The following is a 20200-nucleotide window of genomic DNA, read 5'->3' as shown; positions in this document are numbered from 1 at the left end:
AACCCGAGAAACAAAGAAACAAAGAAATGAAGCTCCGTTTTCAAATTCCTCCTGCGTAGTGTCGGACGGGGTCTTAATCGATCACGGCAGGAGATTAATAGATTAATAGATTTCCTTGCATTTAAATGTGCATCATCATTTTCAAATTCGGCTGGATCGTATAACTGATCGTAGACCGATACACGGCCGCAGTTAATTCTATTAAAAAATAAAATATTGGGATGCTGCATTTCCAGTGTTTTGATTCAGTTAACTGCCATTGGTTCTGAATTATTGCATCTTACTTCTTCGAAGCCTGTTTGTAATAATCAACCTAGCTCATTTGTCGCAAATATATACTCTAGACTTGAAGGCACTTCAATTGGCGACTCATTTCCTGTCCTAGTTTGGCGAGCGATTGCTGTATTAGGAAACATCAATCATCATTTTCTCTTGAAAACATATTTGCGTGTAATTAAATGTGAAGCATTATTTTCAATTTCTAAGCTTATAAAGTAGACCAACATTTTAAAAACTTTGTGGTTTCAATGCCGGAAAACACGTCGTTTGCATGTTTGGTAGAAAAAACAAAGAAAAAATACGAAATTAGACCCAATTCGGTACTCCTGTTAAAGTTAGAATTAATTAACTAGAATAAATAATTATATGATTTTTGTGATTGAATTTTGTTTCCTCTGAGGACGTTATGAATCAATTCAATGATCATTATTTGAGATCAAAGTGAGATGATCCGTAAACCTCATCCGTGAAAATAAGTAAACTTTCGGTTTTTGATTTTTATACTGGGCCGTCCTTAAAGCACCTGATTGAAGAACGATCGTAAGATGTACAAATTTTGTCATTGTTTTTTTTATTTCTCCATAGAAACGGGCAGTGGTGTGAGAAAAATGTCCAATGGCTTGTGGCCAGGCGCCGCCAGGCTGCAATTCGTCAAGATAAGCAGGGAGACTGGGGTTTGATGCTAAGATGACTAACTTGCCGATAAGGCCAGTGTCTGTGAAATTTGACTGAAAATAATCAGCACTCAGCAGGCAAAAACTGAAACAGCACTGTCTGAATAACACATCTATGTTAATAGAAAGGCATTGAAGTCGCGCCACTTTTCTTCACAGAGAGAGCGATAAAATATTCACAGACAGGGGTTTAAAATGCCAGAAACCGGAACAGATTGTTGCAAATGAAAAACATGAAACCTTGAACAAGATATCTTGTTCCTCGTGGTGAATCGAGGTAACATCAACAGACTACTCTCTCCTCCGCAGAGGTTCCCAATGGGGCTTTCGTTGTAAAAATCCGCTGGGCAAGGTGGGTGCAGGCGCAAAAGAACGGGATCCACTGAGCGGGGAACCTCTGCCAGAAGCTTGTCGTTTTCTGGTACATCCTTGTCGTTTTCTGGTACATTGATCAATTTCTCAGCCCTCGCGGACTTTGCGAGCTTGAAACTTGGCAAAAATCAGCGCTAGGTATGCTACTACAATTAGCAATCGTTATTTTCCAGACAACGTTACATATTTTCGCAAAAAACAGCAAAAATATTGTTCTCCGAAGCCCCCCCTGGAACCTGGCTGAAACTATGGGGAGTAGTGACAAGTACGTTGTTTTTTGGAGGTCAAATGTCAAAATGGCGGAAGCAAGAGAGGAGGCGCTTGACATTTCCTTCCAAGAGATGTCTCTTGAAGGTAAATATTCCTCTTCTATGTCTTCTTTTTGTCTTTTATCCCTACTAGCTGCATTTCGTTTATTAAATTTCGGCCTTTAGTTCACTAACTTTACAAAGCCATAGCTTCGTTACAAACAAATCTGTCTCTCGGAAGTAACAATTAAGCATATAAAAAGTTACAAACAAACGATTTAAACTTTGAAAACTGTTCCGTCCACTAATTTTTCAAAAAATCGGTATCGCAATCCGTTTCAATCTTATTTAATTTTTTTCTACATCCGGCCGTATCTCCTTTTGTATATATATGCTGTGTTATTGAAATGCTCTATTTTAAGTGCTTTATGTGCTTTTGGTGGCCATTTTGCCATGTGTAAATCCTTTAAACGAAAACCTCACAACCTCCTTTGGTTTTTTAGATGACCCACAGAAAAGACAGTTAACACCATCGAAGGTTGAGCCCGCCAGTAAACGGTCTCGACAGAATTTAAGTGGACGATTTTACAAGGACAGGAAAGAAACGTTTTCTTCTGTTCTCCAAGAAAGGTTTGTGGAAAGTCCAGGGAAACAAGCCACACAAGAATCCATTCTCAGTGCTTTACAGTTAAACAAAGAAGAGAAAGGGCTGGCCACACGTGCTGTAACAAAAACATTCCCCTCTTCCAAATTAAATAAAAGAAAAGGGGTTTATACTAACATCAGAAAAGCAGTTTCTTTTAACTGTGAAGATGATAAATCAGGAACAGTTACTGTGGATAGTGAAATAGCTAATGTACAAGCCCTTATTGCTGAGTCAAGAAAAAGAGGAAATGATCTTCTGGAGGATATTATTGCCAAGGTAACTGCTGGAGAGACTAATGCCTTGCAAGCACTTTTGTTGGCTTACAAAACGGAAACTGAATTGTTAACTGCTAAATCAGAATTACTTGACAAGATCTATGAGCGTGAAATTCAATTTTTATTGAGAACTGATCAGTCATCCACACTTTCTCAGTCAGAGAAAACAAAACTTACAGAGGAGGTAGACTTGTTATCAAAAACATTAAGTTTTGGATTGAGAAGTGGTGAGGAAGTCTTTATCAATGAGGAGATTTTTACAGATCTTGTAAACAATGTTGCAGAGAAGTTTCCCTTTCTCTTTGACATTGTTAAGACTCTCTTTCCAAGTGACGACAGGAGAAAGGAGAAAGGAGCAGTTCACTCTCTAAGCCTATTAATGAGCCTGAGAAACAATCAGTGCCAAAATGATGTAACATTAGTTTTTACAATTCTTCTGGTTGCTTATGGAGCTGGTACACGAATGGTCAATATGCTGAATAAAGTTGGATTAACTCTTCACTGGGACACTCTTATGTCATTCCTGGACAGGTACAACAGGAAAAAGTTTGACAAACTGCACTCTAATATACCAGCAGAGAAACCCTTGTTTTTGCTATTGGACAATGTGAACATTCACAGGGGATATCAAAGACACCATAGGTTGTTTAAGGTGCCAAAGGTGAACATGTGGAATTTCACTGTTAGAGGATTACTAAACCCAGACATCACTGGCATTGAAGATTTGTTGAGTACACCTGACACTTCACTGCAGAGCCAGGACAATGTGGTAGGGTGGAATGCTAACAATATACAATTGGAAAACTGTAATGAACATTTTTTAATTTGGCAGAAGTTCAGTAAAAGTTACATTCTCCAGTTGCTTTATGATGGATTGAACAAGATTCCACCACATGAAAAACCCATTTGTGAAATGAATGAAAAACAATGTAACCAGTGGTTGTCAAATGCTGATGGTTGTACCCAACAGAATGTGAAACTGAGCATTCCCAGCATTGAAAACATTTTTGACACAAGTATGTCCACAGTGAAGACTGATGTTCACATATTACCTCTGTCATTAGAAAATAATGCAACCCTTACAGGAACAAGTGTGATTCTAGATCAGTTTGCTGAGGAATTTGGCCTTTGCAATAAAGTGGACAAACTGGAAACATTGCCATTTGACAAAAGGAACAGGAATTTCAGCCTTAAAAAAGCCAGGGAACATGTTGAGTTTTTAATCATGTTGTATGAACACAGAGATGAAATGGCTGACTTATTAAAAACCTTGGAGGCAACAGAAAAAGAGTTTGACAGTTCTCAAGAGTTAACCACAAATGATGATGGTGATGATGAGCTTGCAGGTGATTCTGATGATGAAAATAGAACAACTATTCAGCAAGCTAAGAGTCGCTTTGCAAAGTGTGATCAAGTTTTCACTGCGCTGTATAATAACATTGCAGATAAGGTGTGGGAATCTAAACAAAGTGATTCAGTGGAACGTGTTATTCAAGACTTGAGCAACATTAACCTGCAGGATGTTAGAGACCATCTTGGCCGTACCTTGTTACATATGGCTGTGGAACAAGGAAACTATGACCTTGCTTGTTGTCTTATGCAAGCTGGCTGCAACCCAAATGCAAAAGAAATGTGTGGTGCAACACCTCTTGTAATAGCAGTGATAAAGAAAAACAAACAGGTCTGTGAACTTCTGGTTAATCACAGAGCTTGTGTGAGAGGGCCTTTGTTCACAAATATTCCATGCCCACTTAAAATTGCAGAACAAATGCAACTAGCTGAAATATATGAAGTACTGAACCCACAAACGTCAGATAATGAGGATGATGACATATCAGGTTATGATGACTCCTTTAAGAGAACAGATATTTTGATCAGGGATGGATCTGATGAACCAGTATCACAGGTGGATCGTAACTCGGAAGGATTTGTTACAGGCTTAGTAGGAGATCAAGGCACCTGCAAAACTATCAGGGGAGTGATGGGGAGAGCTTCAGCTTACGAGTGGGCAGGGATAATACCAGGTGATCTGCATACAAAAGGATACCTTTGTGAAGCCTGTTTTAAAGAACAAGGACCTGGTGGATTCCACTACATTGCCAACAAGGTAATGAAGAGACCAAAGCTCATTTCTGATGTTTTCAAGAAGAAAAAGTTTGAGACAGGAAATCAAGATCGAATAAAAGAAGCAGTACAAGACTGTGCTAGGTCATATGGAATAGCTGCTGCAATTGAATTTGCTAAAAGTGACTGTTATCCAGGTCCGAGAGATAGGTCAGCTAGCCTCAGAAAGTCAGGGAACCACAATGATGTGCTATATGATGCATTCATTAAATGGATAGAGCAATCAAGTGAAAGGAATGTTGCTTTCAGGTACTATTCAAGAATGTTCCTGTACTATGGGCCTCTCCTTGAACTGTTTGACATCTCCACATCACATGTTTTAGGCCAAGCAAGAGAGGTTTGCTATATTCTGCAGTTGCCCACTTATGCTCATTTGAATTTCAAGAACTATTTCACAGAAACATTTGCTCATGTTGTCAATTTTCTTGGAAAATGGCCTTTGGCATTCCGCAAATTGCTTCAAAAGAATTGTGCAGTTAACCTTTCTGGAAAGAAAGGGGGAGCCATGGAATTGGATGCATTTGTGGAAGCTGAAATAGTTCAGCCACTCAAGATCTATGTGTCAGGTAAGAGCAGTTCAGTTGTAATGATTATACAGGTGGTCCTGACCAACCAGCACAATAGTGCCCTAATCATATGGGAAAATTGTCTGAGTGATGAAATTAATTCAAATTTGACACTCAGTTGAATACACTTGATACTAAATGACTGGTCCTGAGGGAAAACAGTTAATTTTGTTCAAGGAAAACAAAGTTAACTAATTGATTTCCTAAGGGAGTAAGTGATTTGTTATAATTCATAATTAATACATAAGGATGGCCCTCAACATTTGCAGGCAAAGGTGTACTGTTACCCTCTGACATCATGGATTTTGTAGTGTTGCCCAGACTACAATGTATAGCAGGAAACAGTTTTATTGATACATGTCATGCGAACTTAAGAGCATGTGTTCTTGGGGGAAAATTTCAGCTTTGTAACAATTTTTGTCATGTCAACTTTTGTAAATTTCATATAGCTCACAGGTCTAAAGATAAGTTGTGAATGAATTAAATAATCATATATATTTGCCAGTTAACAACTGGTTCATGCTTTAGTGAGCACAATGGAGGTATTTGATTGCAAGCCTCTGCTAGCTATGTTATAAATAACTATCGTTATCATCACCAATCAAATACCTTACAAAAATGAATTCATTTGATCAAACTTTATTTTTGTGTAAAGATGGCCAAGCAAGGCACTCTCTCTTTTAATGTTGTGGACACCTATTGAACATGAAATATCAAAAAAAAAAAATTCTATCACTTAAAATGTCTAGTCTTTAAGTAGTTGTCAGAACATTGTCATAGTATAGAAATTATTATAAATATGAAAAAAAAACCCTCACTTATGTAATATGTCTGTAATTTTCCGTTCTAGGACATACCTCAGTGAAGATGTGTGAAAGGATAATGTCTAGTATTGATCTGTTTAAAGCTGTCAGGAAAGCATATTCCTCCAAACAAGGTTTTGATGAGCACACCACCCAAAGACATTCTGTTCCAAACTCTTTCCTAGACCAGCTTAAAGGCACGTGGTTTTGCTTAAAAAATGGATTCTTCAATGGAGTTCAATCGGATGACCCCCCTGATGTGTATACTCTTGAAGGCAGTGGCAAACCAAGTGGTAAAGTTCAAAAATGTCATTTGGATGTCAATGAGAAGGGCACCAAAAAGGTTGCAGAGAAATTCAAGGATAAGCTGTATGAATCCTTTCCTGACCTACACTTTGACCTTTTGACAAATTAAGTTTGAAATTTGCAGTGTGAAGTTTTACAATTATGAAAGTATTTATCCACTGCTTAAAAGGCTAACAAAGTGTAACATGAAGTACTTAATTGCCAAGTGTCTTTTACAGACAGAAAATGTGCAGTTCAAGAAAATATTCATATACCCACCTCACAGAAGGTCATTACAAATTTGAGGGGATAAAAAACCTTCTGCAGGAGGGGTATGGATGTTTTCTGGAACAACACAATAAATAGAGCCAATTGCAAGTCAGGAAGTCACACAATTTATAATAATTATTTCTTAAGTTTCCCTCAAATTTTTTGAAGGTTAATTCTATCATTTTACATGTAGAAGCTATTCCTAGGTGCTCTAATGATAGTCAGATTGTTGGGAAGGTGCAAATAAAGAAGAATTGTGTACCAGTAGTCAATAACCTTGGACCAAAGAAAACTTAGTTATTTAAAGCTGACAACAGCAAACCCAGTCAATCACTCAGGATGTACTTTTTTGGTCTTTCGAGTATTTACATGAAATTATTGTCAACTGTTTGCATGACCCCAGGGGGATCATTAAAACAGTCATGGATACAAGTTCAGGATTTTTTGTGCTGCATTAACCCTTTAAGGCCCTAGTGTGATCAACTTCAAATTTCTCCTTGCAATATCAATATTAAGTCAATCACCAAAGAGAATTTACCTTCAAACTGAAACAAAAATTTCTCATAACTGCAGAAACAGCAAATTAAAAGTGCAGAGATCAAGGAGAATTTGTATGTTGATTATGGGGTTTAAAGGGTTAAGCTCTTACTGAGGCTAATTATGTTTTAGTTCAGGTCAACATGTCTGATCCTGATAGTATGCCATTTACATCACCAACAGTTAAGAGAATGTTGGAAGATGCTCCATCAATTTTCTCTTTGAGGAAACCTTTAAGAATAAGGCAGTATATGAATTTTACCAACAGCTTTCTTCCATTTCTTCCTGGTAAAAATTCCTTAGCCTTGCAATAACTGGTAAGTTTATCCAAACCATTAGTTAAGATCTCAGCTGATGCAGATCCCATTAAAACTTGAGAAAGCAAAGTAACAGTCACTTTTCCATGGCCAAGTGGCTGCATTTCTATCAGACAGTGGATGACAATTTTGGCAAGTTCTGTCTTGTCACTTTGTATTTCCTCTGCTACAGGTCCTCTTGTGCACACATCACATGCCTCCTCACAAGGGATTGAATCATCTTCCCCAAAATATGATAGTAGACCCACATGCCTACACACATTAGAGTTGTAAAAGAAATAGCTGGATTGATTGAGTTTATTGTACCTTTCATTTCTGTTACCTTCATCTTGAATTTTACTGATGTTATGCAGATGAAAAGACCGGTTTTCAAATTTGAACAAAGCAATGCATGTTGCAGGATTTCTGTCTCTCCCAGCCCTTCCAATTTCCTGGTAATAGTCTTCAAGGCATTCTGGGAATGTTAGGTGAACGACAAATCGTACATCTTCTTTATTGATTCCCATTCCAAAGCACTTTGTTGCACACATAACTTTGGCATTGCCATTGCTCCACAGTTCTTCATGTTTCTTTCTGTCAGTATCACTTAGGGTGCCATGGACATATGTGACACTTATGTTGTGTTTCTTTAGTTCTTGAGCCATGTCCATTGCATCCTGACGCCTTGCACAGTAAACAATTCCACAACTATTCTGAAATTTCTCCTGTAGTATTGTGGCCACTTGTTTCTTTGCATTGTCTTTCTTCTCTTGCACTTCAATAAACAGGTTCTCTCTCATAAAAGATGTCTTGATTACAGTACACTGCTGGAGTTTTAAGCTGTCAATAACTACCTGCAAAGTATGGGGTGTTGCTGTTCCAGTAAAAGCTGCCATTGCAGTTCCAAACTTTTTTAGTTCTCCTAGTCTTGTGAAATCTGGTCTGAAGCCAACTCCCCAGGAATCGATGCAATGAGCTTCATCAATGGCAATGAAGGCCAGCTGGCTATTGCCTTTCCAGTTAGATAAGACATTTTGAAGTCTTACATTAAAAATACATTCTGGACTAGTAAAAAGCATAACATATTGGGACCTAAACCGAGTAAGACTGTGAACTACAAAATCCATCTCTGTGTCTGTGAGTGAAGAGTTAAAGTAAAAGGCAGACACACCTTTTTCCCTCAGAGCAGCAACCTGCTCTTCCATTAAAAATTTTAGAGGTTCAATAATGACAGTTAGACCTTGCTTAATTATGGAAGCAATAGTAAAAATTAAGCTTTTGCCTCCCCCAGTGGGCATCAATATTACACAGTCTTTGCCCTCAACTATGGCTTGGATGGCCTGTTGTTGTCCCTCACGGAAGGAATCATATCCGAAAACTGTCTTCATGACATGGAGAGGTTCATCTTCTTTAGACACGGCATCTGGAACCCCTTGCATAATTCCAGCATGAACTGGCTGGGTTTCAGGTGCAGGAGTAGGTAGTGGACTTGCCTGAAACTACAATTTAAATAGCAGACAAAAGATTATGTTTGCCACATGAAGCAGTTCTTTTGAAGATGGTGAAGGTATTTTTAGGGGGGGGGGGCATGGCAGTGGCTGATTTCAACAAGAAAATTGGCCAAAAAGAATAGAATATATCTGGGCAAACAGAGGTTAATTTTAATTAATTTGCTGGTCAATGTTCTCCTGTTATCAGTGAATTGTAATACATAGGTAATGAGAATTAAAGAAATGATCTCCAATGATGAATATTTACTTATGTCCTGATGTGTATACAGGTTCTCCCAACTAGTACTCATGAAAATGTTTGAGACCAGTAAGGATAATTTGTGAAATGGTGTTTTTTAATTCCTTTAAAAGTACTTAATTTTAAATACTAGTGTTAGGATAGAATTTTACAGCACTCACCCAGAGGAGTCAGAAAATAATCTTGTCTTTATGGGTAAAAATTGTATGTTTTAGGTGCAATTCTGAAAGTCTCAAAATTCTACTCTGTGTATGTTAATTTAGTTAAAAGTTAAAATGAAAGAATAAAAATTTAAAACATCCAACAACAAACAGAATGCATTGTTTTATTCTATGGTATGTCTTTCATATTTTCATCCACAATTAAATTTGGAGTGGGACAAAGACAATTACCCCATTTATCTTTCTAGCTACCTTTTTATGAAACGTGGCTTCTGCATAGATTTTTTCCTTATTTCGCCACAAGGCAAATGTTGACTCCAACCACTTGTTCTTCACGGCAACTGTTACAGGTTTATTTCCAGCCTCCAGCCAGTTCAATACTCCTTTATGCCAAAGGTAAAGGCCAAACAGCTTTGCTGCCTCTTTCTCGTGTGTTGCCACTAAGGCAAAACATTCATCATTGAATTCAATGGTGAATGATTCATAATGAGCTGAATTCTGGATTGTTATAGAAGACAGGTGATCAGCGAGTTTAATAAATAATTATGCAACGTTAAAGATGAAAATTAACTGCAACTGTATGTATTTAGTTGAAGTTATTTTGACTGTTAAGTATTTTTGGTGTTTGTCCAATAAAATAATAAATGGAATAATTTATAAGTTTTCAAGGGGATTTCCAGCAAATAAAGGCTATTTACAAGACTGACACATCAACGAATCAACCATTCCTGAGCTTTATTTAAAACAAGAAAACAGGAAATTTAATACATATCTTATATGTGGTATTTTTGTGCTGCTTTTAAAAGAATATTTTGGTACGGATTGTTGTTTATTAACGAAAAGTCTTTCAACTGAAGCTTAAATTTATCGAATTTGATTATACTGCTGAACAGAAAGCTCCTTTTTACAGCAATATTTTTCTTACAGGAAATATATCAGCGATTTGATCGAGTACATTTCAAAATACACATGAAAAGCATTTATTTGGTCGAGGAAAAATATAACTAATAAGCTTAAGTTTAGCAGCACTGCAAGGAAATTTCGTACTCGATAATCAATGAATTTAACAACACTTCAAAGAAACCTTACTTGTTCTCTTCTCTTTTGAGACAGAATCAATAAGTTGTTCAGAGTTTCATCTGCCAAACGTTTCCTTAAGATATTCTTTCCTTCTTTAATTTCTTGATCGCCACATGGCGGGTCTCGCGAATGTCGAATTCTGAAGTGATGCTTTAAGCCATCGCTACATAGCAAAATATTTTCAGACAAACAGTCTTTATGAGGACAACAAAGTTTTCCAGCTTTCCACGCATCCAAATACGTTTTTTGTACTTGAACATCGCGTAACCGCAGAACAGGACATTCCAATCTGGCCGCCATTTTGCTGACCGACAAACAGGTGCGGCATACCCCGGTGAGGAATACTGATGAAAAGTTACCTCCCCCAGATGGCGGCCATATTGGGCGTGACATCTGGCAGAGGCTCTCGCGGCCGCTCTCGCCATTTTATTACGCCTGCACTCACTACGTACAGCGGACTCTCCCCACCTAAAACCTGTCAGAGCCTCTGCGGAGGAGAGAGAACAGACTACGCGTTCATTGTAACATTGTGGCTCTCAAAATGGCCCTTGGAGAGCTTGTGTTCGAAGGTAAACATAAACAGTTTTGCTGGTAAAAATTTAATAACTTTTATATTTCAAAGTTGTTTAACTGGAACACAGTGGAACTTCAAAGCGGGCGTTTGAAGGTGAATTGTTTCTTTTCTTTTCCATTACTCGTTTTTACCATGTATGTCCCTGGGGTAGGGGTATTCGATCGCCCAGTGCCACCCAAGGTGGTGCATTTGAACATCATTTTTAGCCCGAGGGATGGGACTTTGACCAAATGAATATTGCGAACACCTTATGCCTCGAGGGATTGCCTTGAGGGACGGATGTTGAAGTTTCAAATTGACTGATTCATTTAATAAATGAAAATGAATTTAAAAACGCTGGTCTGAAATTTTTAAAAATCATGTTCTCGAATAACTCTACCGCGCAAAATATTGGACGTTGAAAATCAGGTAAAGACTCCCGTAAAAAATTCTCGCAAAAATTTTGCAGCAAATCGTCAAACTCAATGCCGGCCGACCTAATAAAAAAATATTCAATCCACGATGGAACAAGATTTACAGAATTAAATTTTGTCCGTAAACGAGGTTTATCGAGTTTAGTAGGATATTCTCTCGTACTGCTTTTGATAACGGAGATTTTAATTGAGGGATTAAGGTAGATACAGATTATATACTGATTATATCTCGGGGGGATTAAAAGGCCATTCATTATATATTTTATCCAGTTACGCTGCGCATAAGCAAGTCAGTAAATCTTTATGGCAAACTAAAGGCTTGATTCTTGTTTGACGCAAATCTGCTAGCGGTACTGGCACGTTTCAAGCAGAGAAATTAAATACTTCATATGAAAGCGAGCACTCAAATCCATCACAACAACGTTTTCTGAAGGAATATGGTTTTTCTGACCAAGGCTTAATTAAACTTAGCTGATTTATAACTCCTGCTATCGTGAAGTTGAAGCAGTCATTCTGAATGAAAAAAACCTTTTCTTTTGTTAGCCCAATTTCGCAATCTATGTCGTTTTAGAACTACTTTGTTAGTACCTTATACATCAAGAACTACCAACCTTTTCCTTGTAAAATTGCACAGGACTGGCGCAGTTGATCAGATCCAGTTGATCAGTTTATATAGAGGGTAAAAAGTTCGCTATAGCAGTGGGTCTATTTCACATTCAGTAAATCGCCAGTATTAGCATGAAAAAAGGAAGCAATAAATTTACGTTGCTCATTCTTGCCAACGTTTTCCTTATCGCTATGACGAGGCGTAAAACCAAAAAAGTCAGCATTCAATGTCACTTCTGTGAAACAAAAGACGAGCGATTTTAATTTCCAGAAAAGTTTAACAAAGCAAGTCCTCTGGTTGATTGGATTGCAGTTGCATACGTCTGGCCGTGCAGAAAAATTGAAGACTAGGTGTAAATTAGTTCTTATTGTCGCTTTTCTTGTTTTGAAGATAAATAGTGGCAAATACTGGGTGAAAACAACTCTGTGTAATGGCGACTCTGATCCAGATGCTAAGTGAACTATGTTGAAACTGAGGGGCTTGGCTAACCAATCACAAATTTAAATCCCGACGGGCGACCAATCGGTTCAGTTGATTGATAAGGGCGTTGACCTTCTCTAGAATTAGCAGGCTTTAGATTAAAAGGAAAGGAAAGTCAGGGAGACTTAACATCATGAGCAGCACTATAGATTTGCACGTGCAGTGTAGATTTTGGCATATTTTCTTGTCGACTGTCGGCTGCAATAAAGCGACCTTTCTGCATGTTTTAATTGGAATTTTTCATGTTGTATCTCTAGCCATACTTGTTTGTCCTGTGTATAACGTTACTGTGTATGACTTGCAAAAAAAAATTCGGACGTTTATTTTCGGACACTTTTTTCCCTTGCGACAAAATTTTGAAACAACATCTGTGAAAATAATAATTTGCTTAAGATCCCCAGTAACAATTTGTTCAGTTGAAACGCGCTTCTTCTCAGCAGACAAATTTAAATCCATTCACCCTCTTTCACATTTCACGCTGTTGCGGCTTGCTGAAAACTCTTTTTGTTTTAATTGATATCCAGTATAGAAGCGTAAAAATGATCCAGTCACTCTAGAGAAAAAGTCAAACGTACCGGTTCTGCCATCTACGACTTTTTGACACAGTACATGGCGAGCTTCTAAAAAGGTAGCCGTTATATTAAACGAGTTCATTTAAGTTCGGGTTGCCTCTTATTAATCCCTGAGAAAGAACAAAACTGATGTCGATTTAAAAGAAATTTCGCAAGATTTTATTTCATTCTTCAACTGTTTCTCATTTTACAATATAACCACACATTTTAACAGAATAAATGGCCAGAAATTCAACAACGCTATGTAATTTAAGACACGATACTCTTCATATTAACAGGGCCAAAAACGCACTGTCAGGCTTGTTATATCTAATAATTGTACTGACCCTCTCTCTGTCACGCAAGGGTCTTCTCTGTCGACGTTACGTGACAAAGACAGGGCTAGAACTTGACAAGGTTTATTAAGGCAATAAAAACGTTAAAAAAACCCTGATACATGCTGTGTTTCGCAAAAAGAGCTTCGGTAGTTCTTCTTAGAGGTCATAAGAAGCCTTGTTAGCGTTTACGATACAATGACATATCTACTTTAAAAAACCCCAATAACTTTTGTCACTCCAATGTGTTTGCTATTTTCTTTCATTAGCAGATTCTGCTTTTAAATTGCTGTTATTTACTAATAAAAATAACGATAGATTTTTCTTGTCTTGTGTCAGCTCCATTGACATCTGAAATTAAAAAGAAAATGAGAATGATTGGTCTTGTAAAGTATTTTTTAGTGATGGATTGGGAAACTTTGGAGAAAGCGCGTGCCTAAAATTAGTCAAAGGTATTCGTTCGGCTTGAAACAAGCCCTAGTTTACGCGACTGCCATACGTACGACGTCTAAGCTTGGCCGCTAGAACACAGGTCAAAAATTGTCTATTTTTAGGCCAAAAATTACTTAGTGGGACTACTCAATGAGCGGCGAACACACGACGCCTACATTTCTATTACTATATAGCAGAATGCTTGTTTTCTTCAAAGATTTCATTTAAAACATTGTTTTGCTTGAGTGGAAACAGTTTACACACCGTTTTGCCTGAACCGGAAGGTTGCAATCTTCCGAAAGAAGCGAAAGACGAATTCTCCCTAGCAGATCTGACACTGCTTACCATAATGAGTCGATTTAGCGCCCCCAGCCCGCCCCCCCCCCCCCACCCCCTCCCTTCCTTGAGCTGTCAAAAGTAAATTAGCGCCCCGGGTGATTAATCGAATCATTACGGTACTTAATAGAGTAACGTGCTGCAGTCATGATTGCCACAGGCATCACTTTTCAAAATTCCCTGACTTTTCCTGATAAAAGAGTAAGATTTTCCTGATCAAGAAAAAAACATACAAAATATCAGATCTAGTAGCGGCTTCTGGCCTCAACTTACAGCCGCCCTTTCATCTCGTTCATTAAGACAAATACGTTTTCAACAAATTTTCTTTCTTCAATTAAGGAAAAACATCATTGAGATCACAGCGACCCCAAATGTTTCTTTCAGCCTTCAATGATATTAAATCATACATGTCTTAATATTTCAATTTTCCTTGACTTTTCTTCAAAATAACAATTTTCCCTGACCTTTAAGAATTTTTTTCTGTCCATTTCCTGACTTGTGTCAACCCTGACAGTACGTAATGAAGTTCTGCACAATTAATTTTAGTTTCCATCTACTCTGTAATCCTTGGGTCATGAAATACCTACCCACAATGCCTCGACAGTGTCTTTGGTGTTACTTTAGCGACATGCAGCTAAAAGGAGAACAGGACAAAAGATTAAGAAAAATCGAGACTTCATTGATCTTCTCAGGATAAAGAACATGGTCAGAGTAACTGTATCTTAACAAATAGATTTGGACTAAATTGTGCGAAAATGTGTTAACTATTTTTTTCAGAATAGTTTATTACCTCAGAATCATTTCAAGCGATGAAAACAAATTGAGAAGAGCACGAGATTGCTTTGAATTTTTATATCGTCTACTTTAGAAAAAAAGAACCTAAGCAGGGTGAGATTTTCTTTAACACTGTTTTCATCCAGACATTAAGTTATCACACAAAGTAGGTAAACTGGAAAGAAAAACGTTGTAACGAACAACTATTCCACGTCGTACAGTTTAAACGGCAGGAAAAGGCACGTTGAATTCGATCTAAAGTTGACGTGACAGTGATATTTTGGCCTCCGCGTACAGACTTAACACCTTTAAATTGAAGAAAACCTGAAAATAGTAGTTTGCTAAGATGGGAAAAAACCAAAGAGGTAAAAATAGACCATAAAGGAAAAAAGAGAGAAGATTGACGCGAATTAAAAACGACGAGCTTGAAAAATTTAGGCTAATTTTTTTAAGATGCGCGAACCGTGACGTACTCCTTTAATGACTGCGTGACTAGGTGATTTGCATGATGGCATCATTTGACTTCCTTCACCTTCACCTGTCCCCTGGCGCCAAGTTGGCGCATAGGGCCTCCACATGTGCTCTCCATCGATTCCTGTTTTGCGCTGCAGTACGCACACTGACTACAACTACCAAAACCCTTCACTTTTCCTGTCTCTTATGTTAATTAGGGCGATTGTTATCTAAATCCCATTGTGAATTCAAAATGTAAATAATAACGAGAAAACAAAATGAATTCTGGTAGTTGTAGTCAAATGACGCTATTGAGCAGATCTGCTATTCCTCCAATTGTAGCTTAGATTCCTTTTGCTCGTCACGCCTTCCTCCCCAGGAAAGATTGCGTGACGAGCCAAAAGGGCGTCTGCCCTGGAAGCCAACTGTAGTAAGGTTCTTTTTGCGCATTTAGAATTCTCAATGCGCTTACAATTGCATATGATTAAAAAGAATAAAAACCTAACTAAAAGATGCAATTATTACAATCTATGACTAGGTTAAAAACTATAACAAAAAAGAAATGAAAATGAAATGAAAATGAAATTAATACTTACGACTACATATCTTGGCGCAGTACTTATCAACATAGTACTCATCGCATCGAGATTTGAGAGTGAAACAGACGCCCTCCAAAGCGTTTTCGCAATCTAAAAGAAACGGTTAAGTTAGTGACGCAAATATATAAATCTACTAACACGCGCGCATACGCTTTGAAAACATCAGCACGCAGTAAATGTCTAGCAAATTTGTAACAAGCGCAAATACAAGGCAGCTCTGATTTATAGGGAGGGGAGGGCGTCAGAAACATTTTAACAATTCTCCGCGACTCATCTTGAAAAGAATGGTTTCTTTTCTTAATTCCATACGAATCTTCCTCATTCGTAACCGCGATTGGTTTTTTCTCGGTTTTTGCAGGAACTTAAGCGTGATTGCGATTAATTACAAGAGCCTGGAAGCGATGGCTGACAAAACATGCAAAAGGTCAGAAGTGCTAATAACTATTTTTGATATGTCATTGTACTGTAATTGACTTATAAACTCTTACATGTAAGCTATCAAGAAAAAGCTCAGTGTTGTTAACGAATCGTGTTCAAATCAAAACAAAAAAGGTCCACCTACCAGGTTTTTGGGGAAATGGTATTTTGATCTCATTGCCGTATCCTCCATTGCCTGGGTAAAAAAAAAAAAAAAAAGAACTTAAAACTCAATACAGCACCGATAACAATGCAGGGACATGGCAAGAAGTTCTCAAAAACGACACAGTAGTTGTCCAAGGTTGTAAAAGCCAGTCTTTGATTGAGGATTGTTCGAAAACCTACCGTACAACCCATGATAAAATTTTCACAGTTGATTTGTAGGGGTGAATCACGGTTAGAGTCAAAATTTTTAAAAAATCTGTAAGACAGATTTTGAGTTATTTTTTATTTAACATTTTCTTAGATTGCGAAAAATCTGTCTTACAGATTTATTTTTTACTTTGCATGAATGTTAAATTAGAGCCAATTCTTATTTCTGAAATTTTGAGGTGGGGTCACACGGGTAGATTTTGAGAAAAACGTGATTTAACCTACTAGTGCCCAATCTCTCCTTAGGTACTCGGTCGTTCATTTTGGCCATTTGTTGACATTTAATTGTTCAAGTTTCACATAGAATGGTAAAAGACTTAAGTAAACAGTAAATAGAGAAAGGAAAAACATCTTGGAACATTTTTCAAAAGAGTTAGAAGTTTGGCTGTCATAATCCATCAAAACTGTAGTAAGCCACCTAACAACCTTACTGAGAGGGACTAGGACGAGTTTGGCGTGATCATAATTCCAAGATGGCGACTAGAACAGGAGCTTGCTAGAACCTAATTGTGAGCGCATTTTCCTTTGGAAATTTTGGACTACCTTTCCAAGACGTTCCGTTTATTTCGGAAATTTTCCGGTCGGTCGAGCCAAAACTGTCTTATCATTTACATTCTGACCGAAAACTCTGGAATTTTCGGGGAAATGGTAAACCACCCATACTGCGGATGTGGTTGTAAGTAGTTGTTTTAAATCTTGGTGTTTTCTCCCTTCTCTTCCATTGAACATTCTGCTTGTTCAACTTCTAAAGACGTGATCAATTAAAAAGCTCAGCACGGTATTTTGAGTTATTTTGGCCACATACAAGATTACCTTTAAATGGTAGGAAACCTGAAAATAACAGTTTAATAAGATAGAAAAACACCAAAGAGATAATGATAAACCATAAAGGAACAAGGATGGCTAAGGATGGAGAAGATTAACACGGATTACAAACGACGAATTTGAACAATTGAGGCTAAACTTTTCAATATGCGCAAACCGTGACTGACCTCCATTAAAGTATAGTAAAGCGCCTCTGTAATAGACACACAATTATTACGGGCAGTTCTATCTGTCTCGACACAAAGCTCATATTTTTTTTTGATAAGCCATTTCCTTGCTGCTTTTTATCTCTGAATTCTACTGAATCGCTATTTTTTAGCCGCTGTGACTGCTTGAAAACATTTATGGTTATCTAATTACTTATGATAACAGGAATTGACCACTTACAGTTGTCTATGTTACAAGTTTTCCTGCAGTGCTCCTTGACATACTCTTGTATGTAAGGTTCGGGATCATTACAGTACTCTTCAGGACCGCCGTTCTCATAAATATATCCTGCGCAATCTGGATTGTTATCTTTACACGCTATGAAAAAAGAAAACAAAGAGGTGAAAGCAGTTTGCGAGACAAAAACAAACAAACAAATAAACAAACAAATAAACAAACAATAGGGCCGACTATCACTGAACTGATTTGGCAGACAGTCGAATAGCTTATAATAATGAAGGTGGTCGCGAAAACTCACAAAAAGAAAATTATCGGTTGACAAAAATCACTAACTATCGATAATTTCTGTCTTCAGAAATAACGATTGTTATCGATTGACCAAGCCTGGATTTATCCAAGACCCGAAACCGCGCATGTAAAAGCCCTAGCACCAGGGGGTACTGCTTCCCATAATTTGACACCTCCCCGATCCCCCACCCTTCCCGGGTATCTTTTGGCGAACGGAATGGAAAAAAATTGCAAATTTCCAAAAAGAAACCTAAAATAGTCCAGAAACATAATTTGCAGGATTGCGCCTTGTGGTATACGGGAAGACTGAAGTGCGCGCTCACGCGTTTTCGTAAATAATTTAAAGTTAAAAACCCGTGCGACATCCGACTTACTTGATCCTTTACTTTCGTCGTACAGCCGTCTAAAATGGTACTCCTTTAAGCGGTGTAGTGCTGAAAAATACAATTATTCAGGTGATAAGCATTTTTCGGGAAATCTTTCCTTTGAATTGGATGTCAGTTAGAAAAAAAAAACAATATAAACATACCTCTGGTCTCCTCTTCGTTGAACGGTTGATTCGCGTCGAATTCTCTCAACCTTTTCAGAGCTGCAAAACAATTATAAAAGTTTCCAAGATCAGCAAATTCTTCTCAAATTGTTTTGGTCGAGGTCACCCGACAACTAGAATGCGATTGCATTTTGTCACCATAAACCGTACGTTATATGGTAATAATAGCAAAAATATATTCTCGAAAGTATTTCTTGTTAAACGTGATATAAAGTCAGAGCAAAAATATGACCGATTTTGCCCGCATTAAGTCTCATTCCGACTCTTCAAGTTCTAAGTTAAACAGCTTAGCAACAGTAAATTTGAAAAAACGCGATTCAGTCTTTTCACCGAATGTCCTTGCCAAACTATTTGAATACGTTTGTACAATAACGACAGTGGTCAAACAGTTCCTACCTCGTTCTCGCAGTAAATCGCGCAGAGTATATCCCTGAGCAGTCCCAAGAAGAGCTAGGCAAATAATCAGAAGAACTTTACCGTCCATCACAACAGAAGGCAATACACACACTGGACAAATACAAGGAGCTTCTTCAACCACAAGCGTGCTTTAAACTGATCGCCTTCAAACCGACGCTCTCGAATTTATACCTCTTCTGTTGATTGACACCCGAGGGACGCGGTAACTTTTAACGGTCGTTTTGTCGGCTTTTTTCCGATCCCACACGTCGGCTAGAAGCCAGGAGTTTTGAAAAACAATTTGCAAGTGCGTATAATTTAACAACAGTTATCTTATAAGGCCATTTGTACCGTGTAGAAAGTTCGACAAACCAACTATTTGTAGGGTGCGACAAGATTAGTGAGTACTTTTGCGTTTCTGGCATCTTTCAGATGATCTTTAGGACTTATTACCTGCTGTTTGGGTGAATTAAATTTGTCCACGTGCCTCATAATTCAAGGCGACGAAAACAAACACCGGATGTATCAAAGACAGTCGCGTTCGATTTCTCAATAAACAAAATATTTTCAATAAGGTTTCTGCAGTTTGACAGTCTCCAAACTCAATATTTGTCTGTATTTTCCTGGAAGGAAAAGAAGTAGAGAAAGAATTTGTCGTATGAATTTGTTCGATGTTCAATTCAAATTTCTTCTTCAGCGCGTGTATATGGCACAAATTGGCGTCGTTTTTCCGACCCGGGTTTCCGACTTTCGGGAAAATCGGGCTGTGACCTTTAGATATGTCAGGCATGAAAATCTATCAAATATCTGGCGTTGTTTTTTAACCATCTTTTCAACCAGGCACTTGACACAATTTGTTCCAAAATGGATATGAAGCAGACTAAGAATGGACCCCGTCAACTGTTATGTAAATGTGAGGTGGAAAAATTTGCACAAAGATAGCTAAAATTCTCTTGGGAAAACTTCAACAAGGCTGTGGGTCAACAAGCCTTTTCTTTGTACATTTAGTTCTGGCGTGACCCAGACTAATCGTCAAAAGATCAATG

At 37.8% G+C, this 20200-nt stretch overlaps 2 protein-coding genes across 2 annotated transcripts; both read right to left on the bottom strand.

The window, feature by feature from the left end:
- Positions 1-6889: 6889 nt before the first annotated feature.
- On the bottom strand, positions 6890-10775 carry LOC145502279 (ATP-dependent DNA helicase RecQ-like). The gene is made up of 3 exons (XM_081481536.1): positions 10375-10775; positions 9538-9783; positions 6890-8874 (listed from the first exon to the last, which is right to left on the bottom strand). Exons 1-3 carry the CDS (start codon positions 10756-10758, stop codon positions 7213-7215), a joined length of 2292 nt encoding a protein of 763 aa, XP_081337662.1. The 5' UTR covers positions 10759-10775; the 3' UTR covers positions 6890-7212.
- A 2368-nt stretch (positions 10776-13143) lies between these two features.
- Positions 13144-19474, bottom strand: LOC145502298 (uncharacterized). Its single transcript, XM_081481559.1, has 8 exons — positions 19155-19474; positions 18738-18797; positions 18583-18642; positions 17921-18058; positions 16482-16532; positions 15917-16009; positions 14681-14727; positions 13144-13676 (listed from the first exon to the last, which is right to left on the bottom strand). Exons 1-7 carry the CDS (start codon positions 19240-19242, stop codon positions 14714-14716), a joined length of 504 nt encoding a protein of 167 aa, XP_081337685.1. The 5' UTR covers positions 19243-19474; the 3' UTR covers positions 13144-13676; positions 14681-14713.
- Positions 19475-20200: the final 726 nt, after the last annotated feature.

This window comes from Orbicella franksi, chromosome 11, assembly GCF_964199315.1.
Source record: "Orbicella franksi chromosome 11, jaOrbFran1.1, whole genome shotgun sequence".
Taxonomy (NCBI): Eukaryota; Metazoa; Cnidaria; class Anthozoa; order Scleractinia; family Merulinidae; genus Orbicella; species Orbicella franksi.
This window is presented reverse-complemented; position numbering and strand designations above follow the sequence as displayed.

Bases quoted from the DNA above. Each gene is read 5' to 3' on its own strand.
- LOC145502279 (XM_081481536.1), bottom strand. From the start codon at position 10,758: ATGTCACGCCCAATATGGCCGCCATCTGGGGGAGGTAACTTTTCATCA. The intron at 9,784-10,374 runs GTAAGGTTTCTT...ATAACAATCCAG, and splicing joins CTCAAAAGAGAAGAGAACAA to AATTCAGCTCATTATGAATC. The intron at 8,875-9,537 runs GTAGCTAGAAAG...TTTAAATTGTAG, and splicing joins AAGCCACGTTTCATAAAAAG to TTTCAGGCAAGTCCACTACC.
- LOC145502298 (XM_081481559.1), bottom strand. From the start codon at position 19,242: ATGGACGGTAAAGTTCTTCTGATTATTTGCCTAGCTCTTCTTGGGACT. The intron at 18,643-18,737 runs GTATGTTTATAT...TGTATTTTTCAG, and splicing joins CAACGAAGAGGAGACCAGAG to CACTACACCGCTTAAAGGAG. The intron at 16,010-16,481 runs GTAGGTGGACCT...CGTTTCTTTTAG, and splicing joins ACCATTTCCCCAAAAACCTG to ATTGCGAAAACGCTTTGGAG.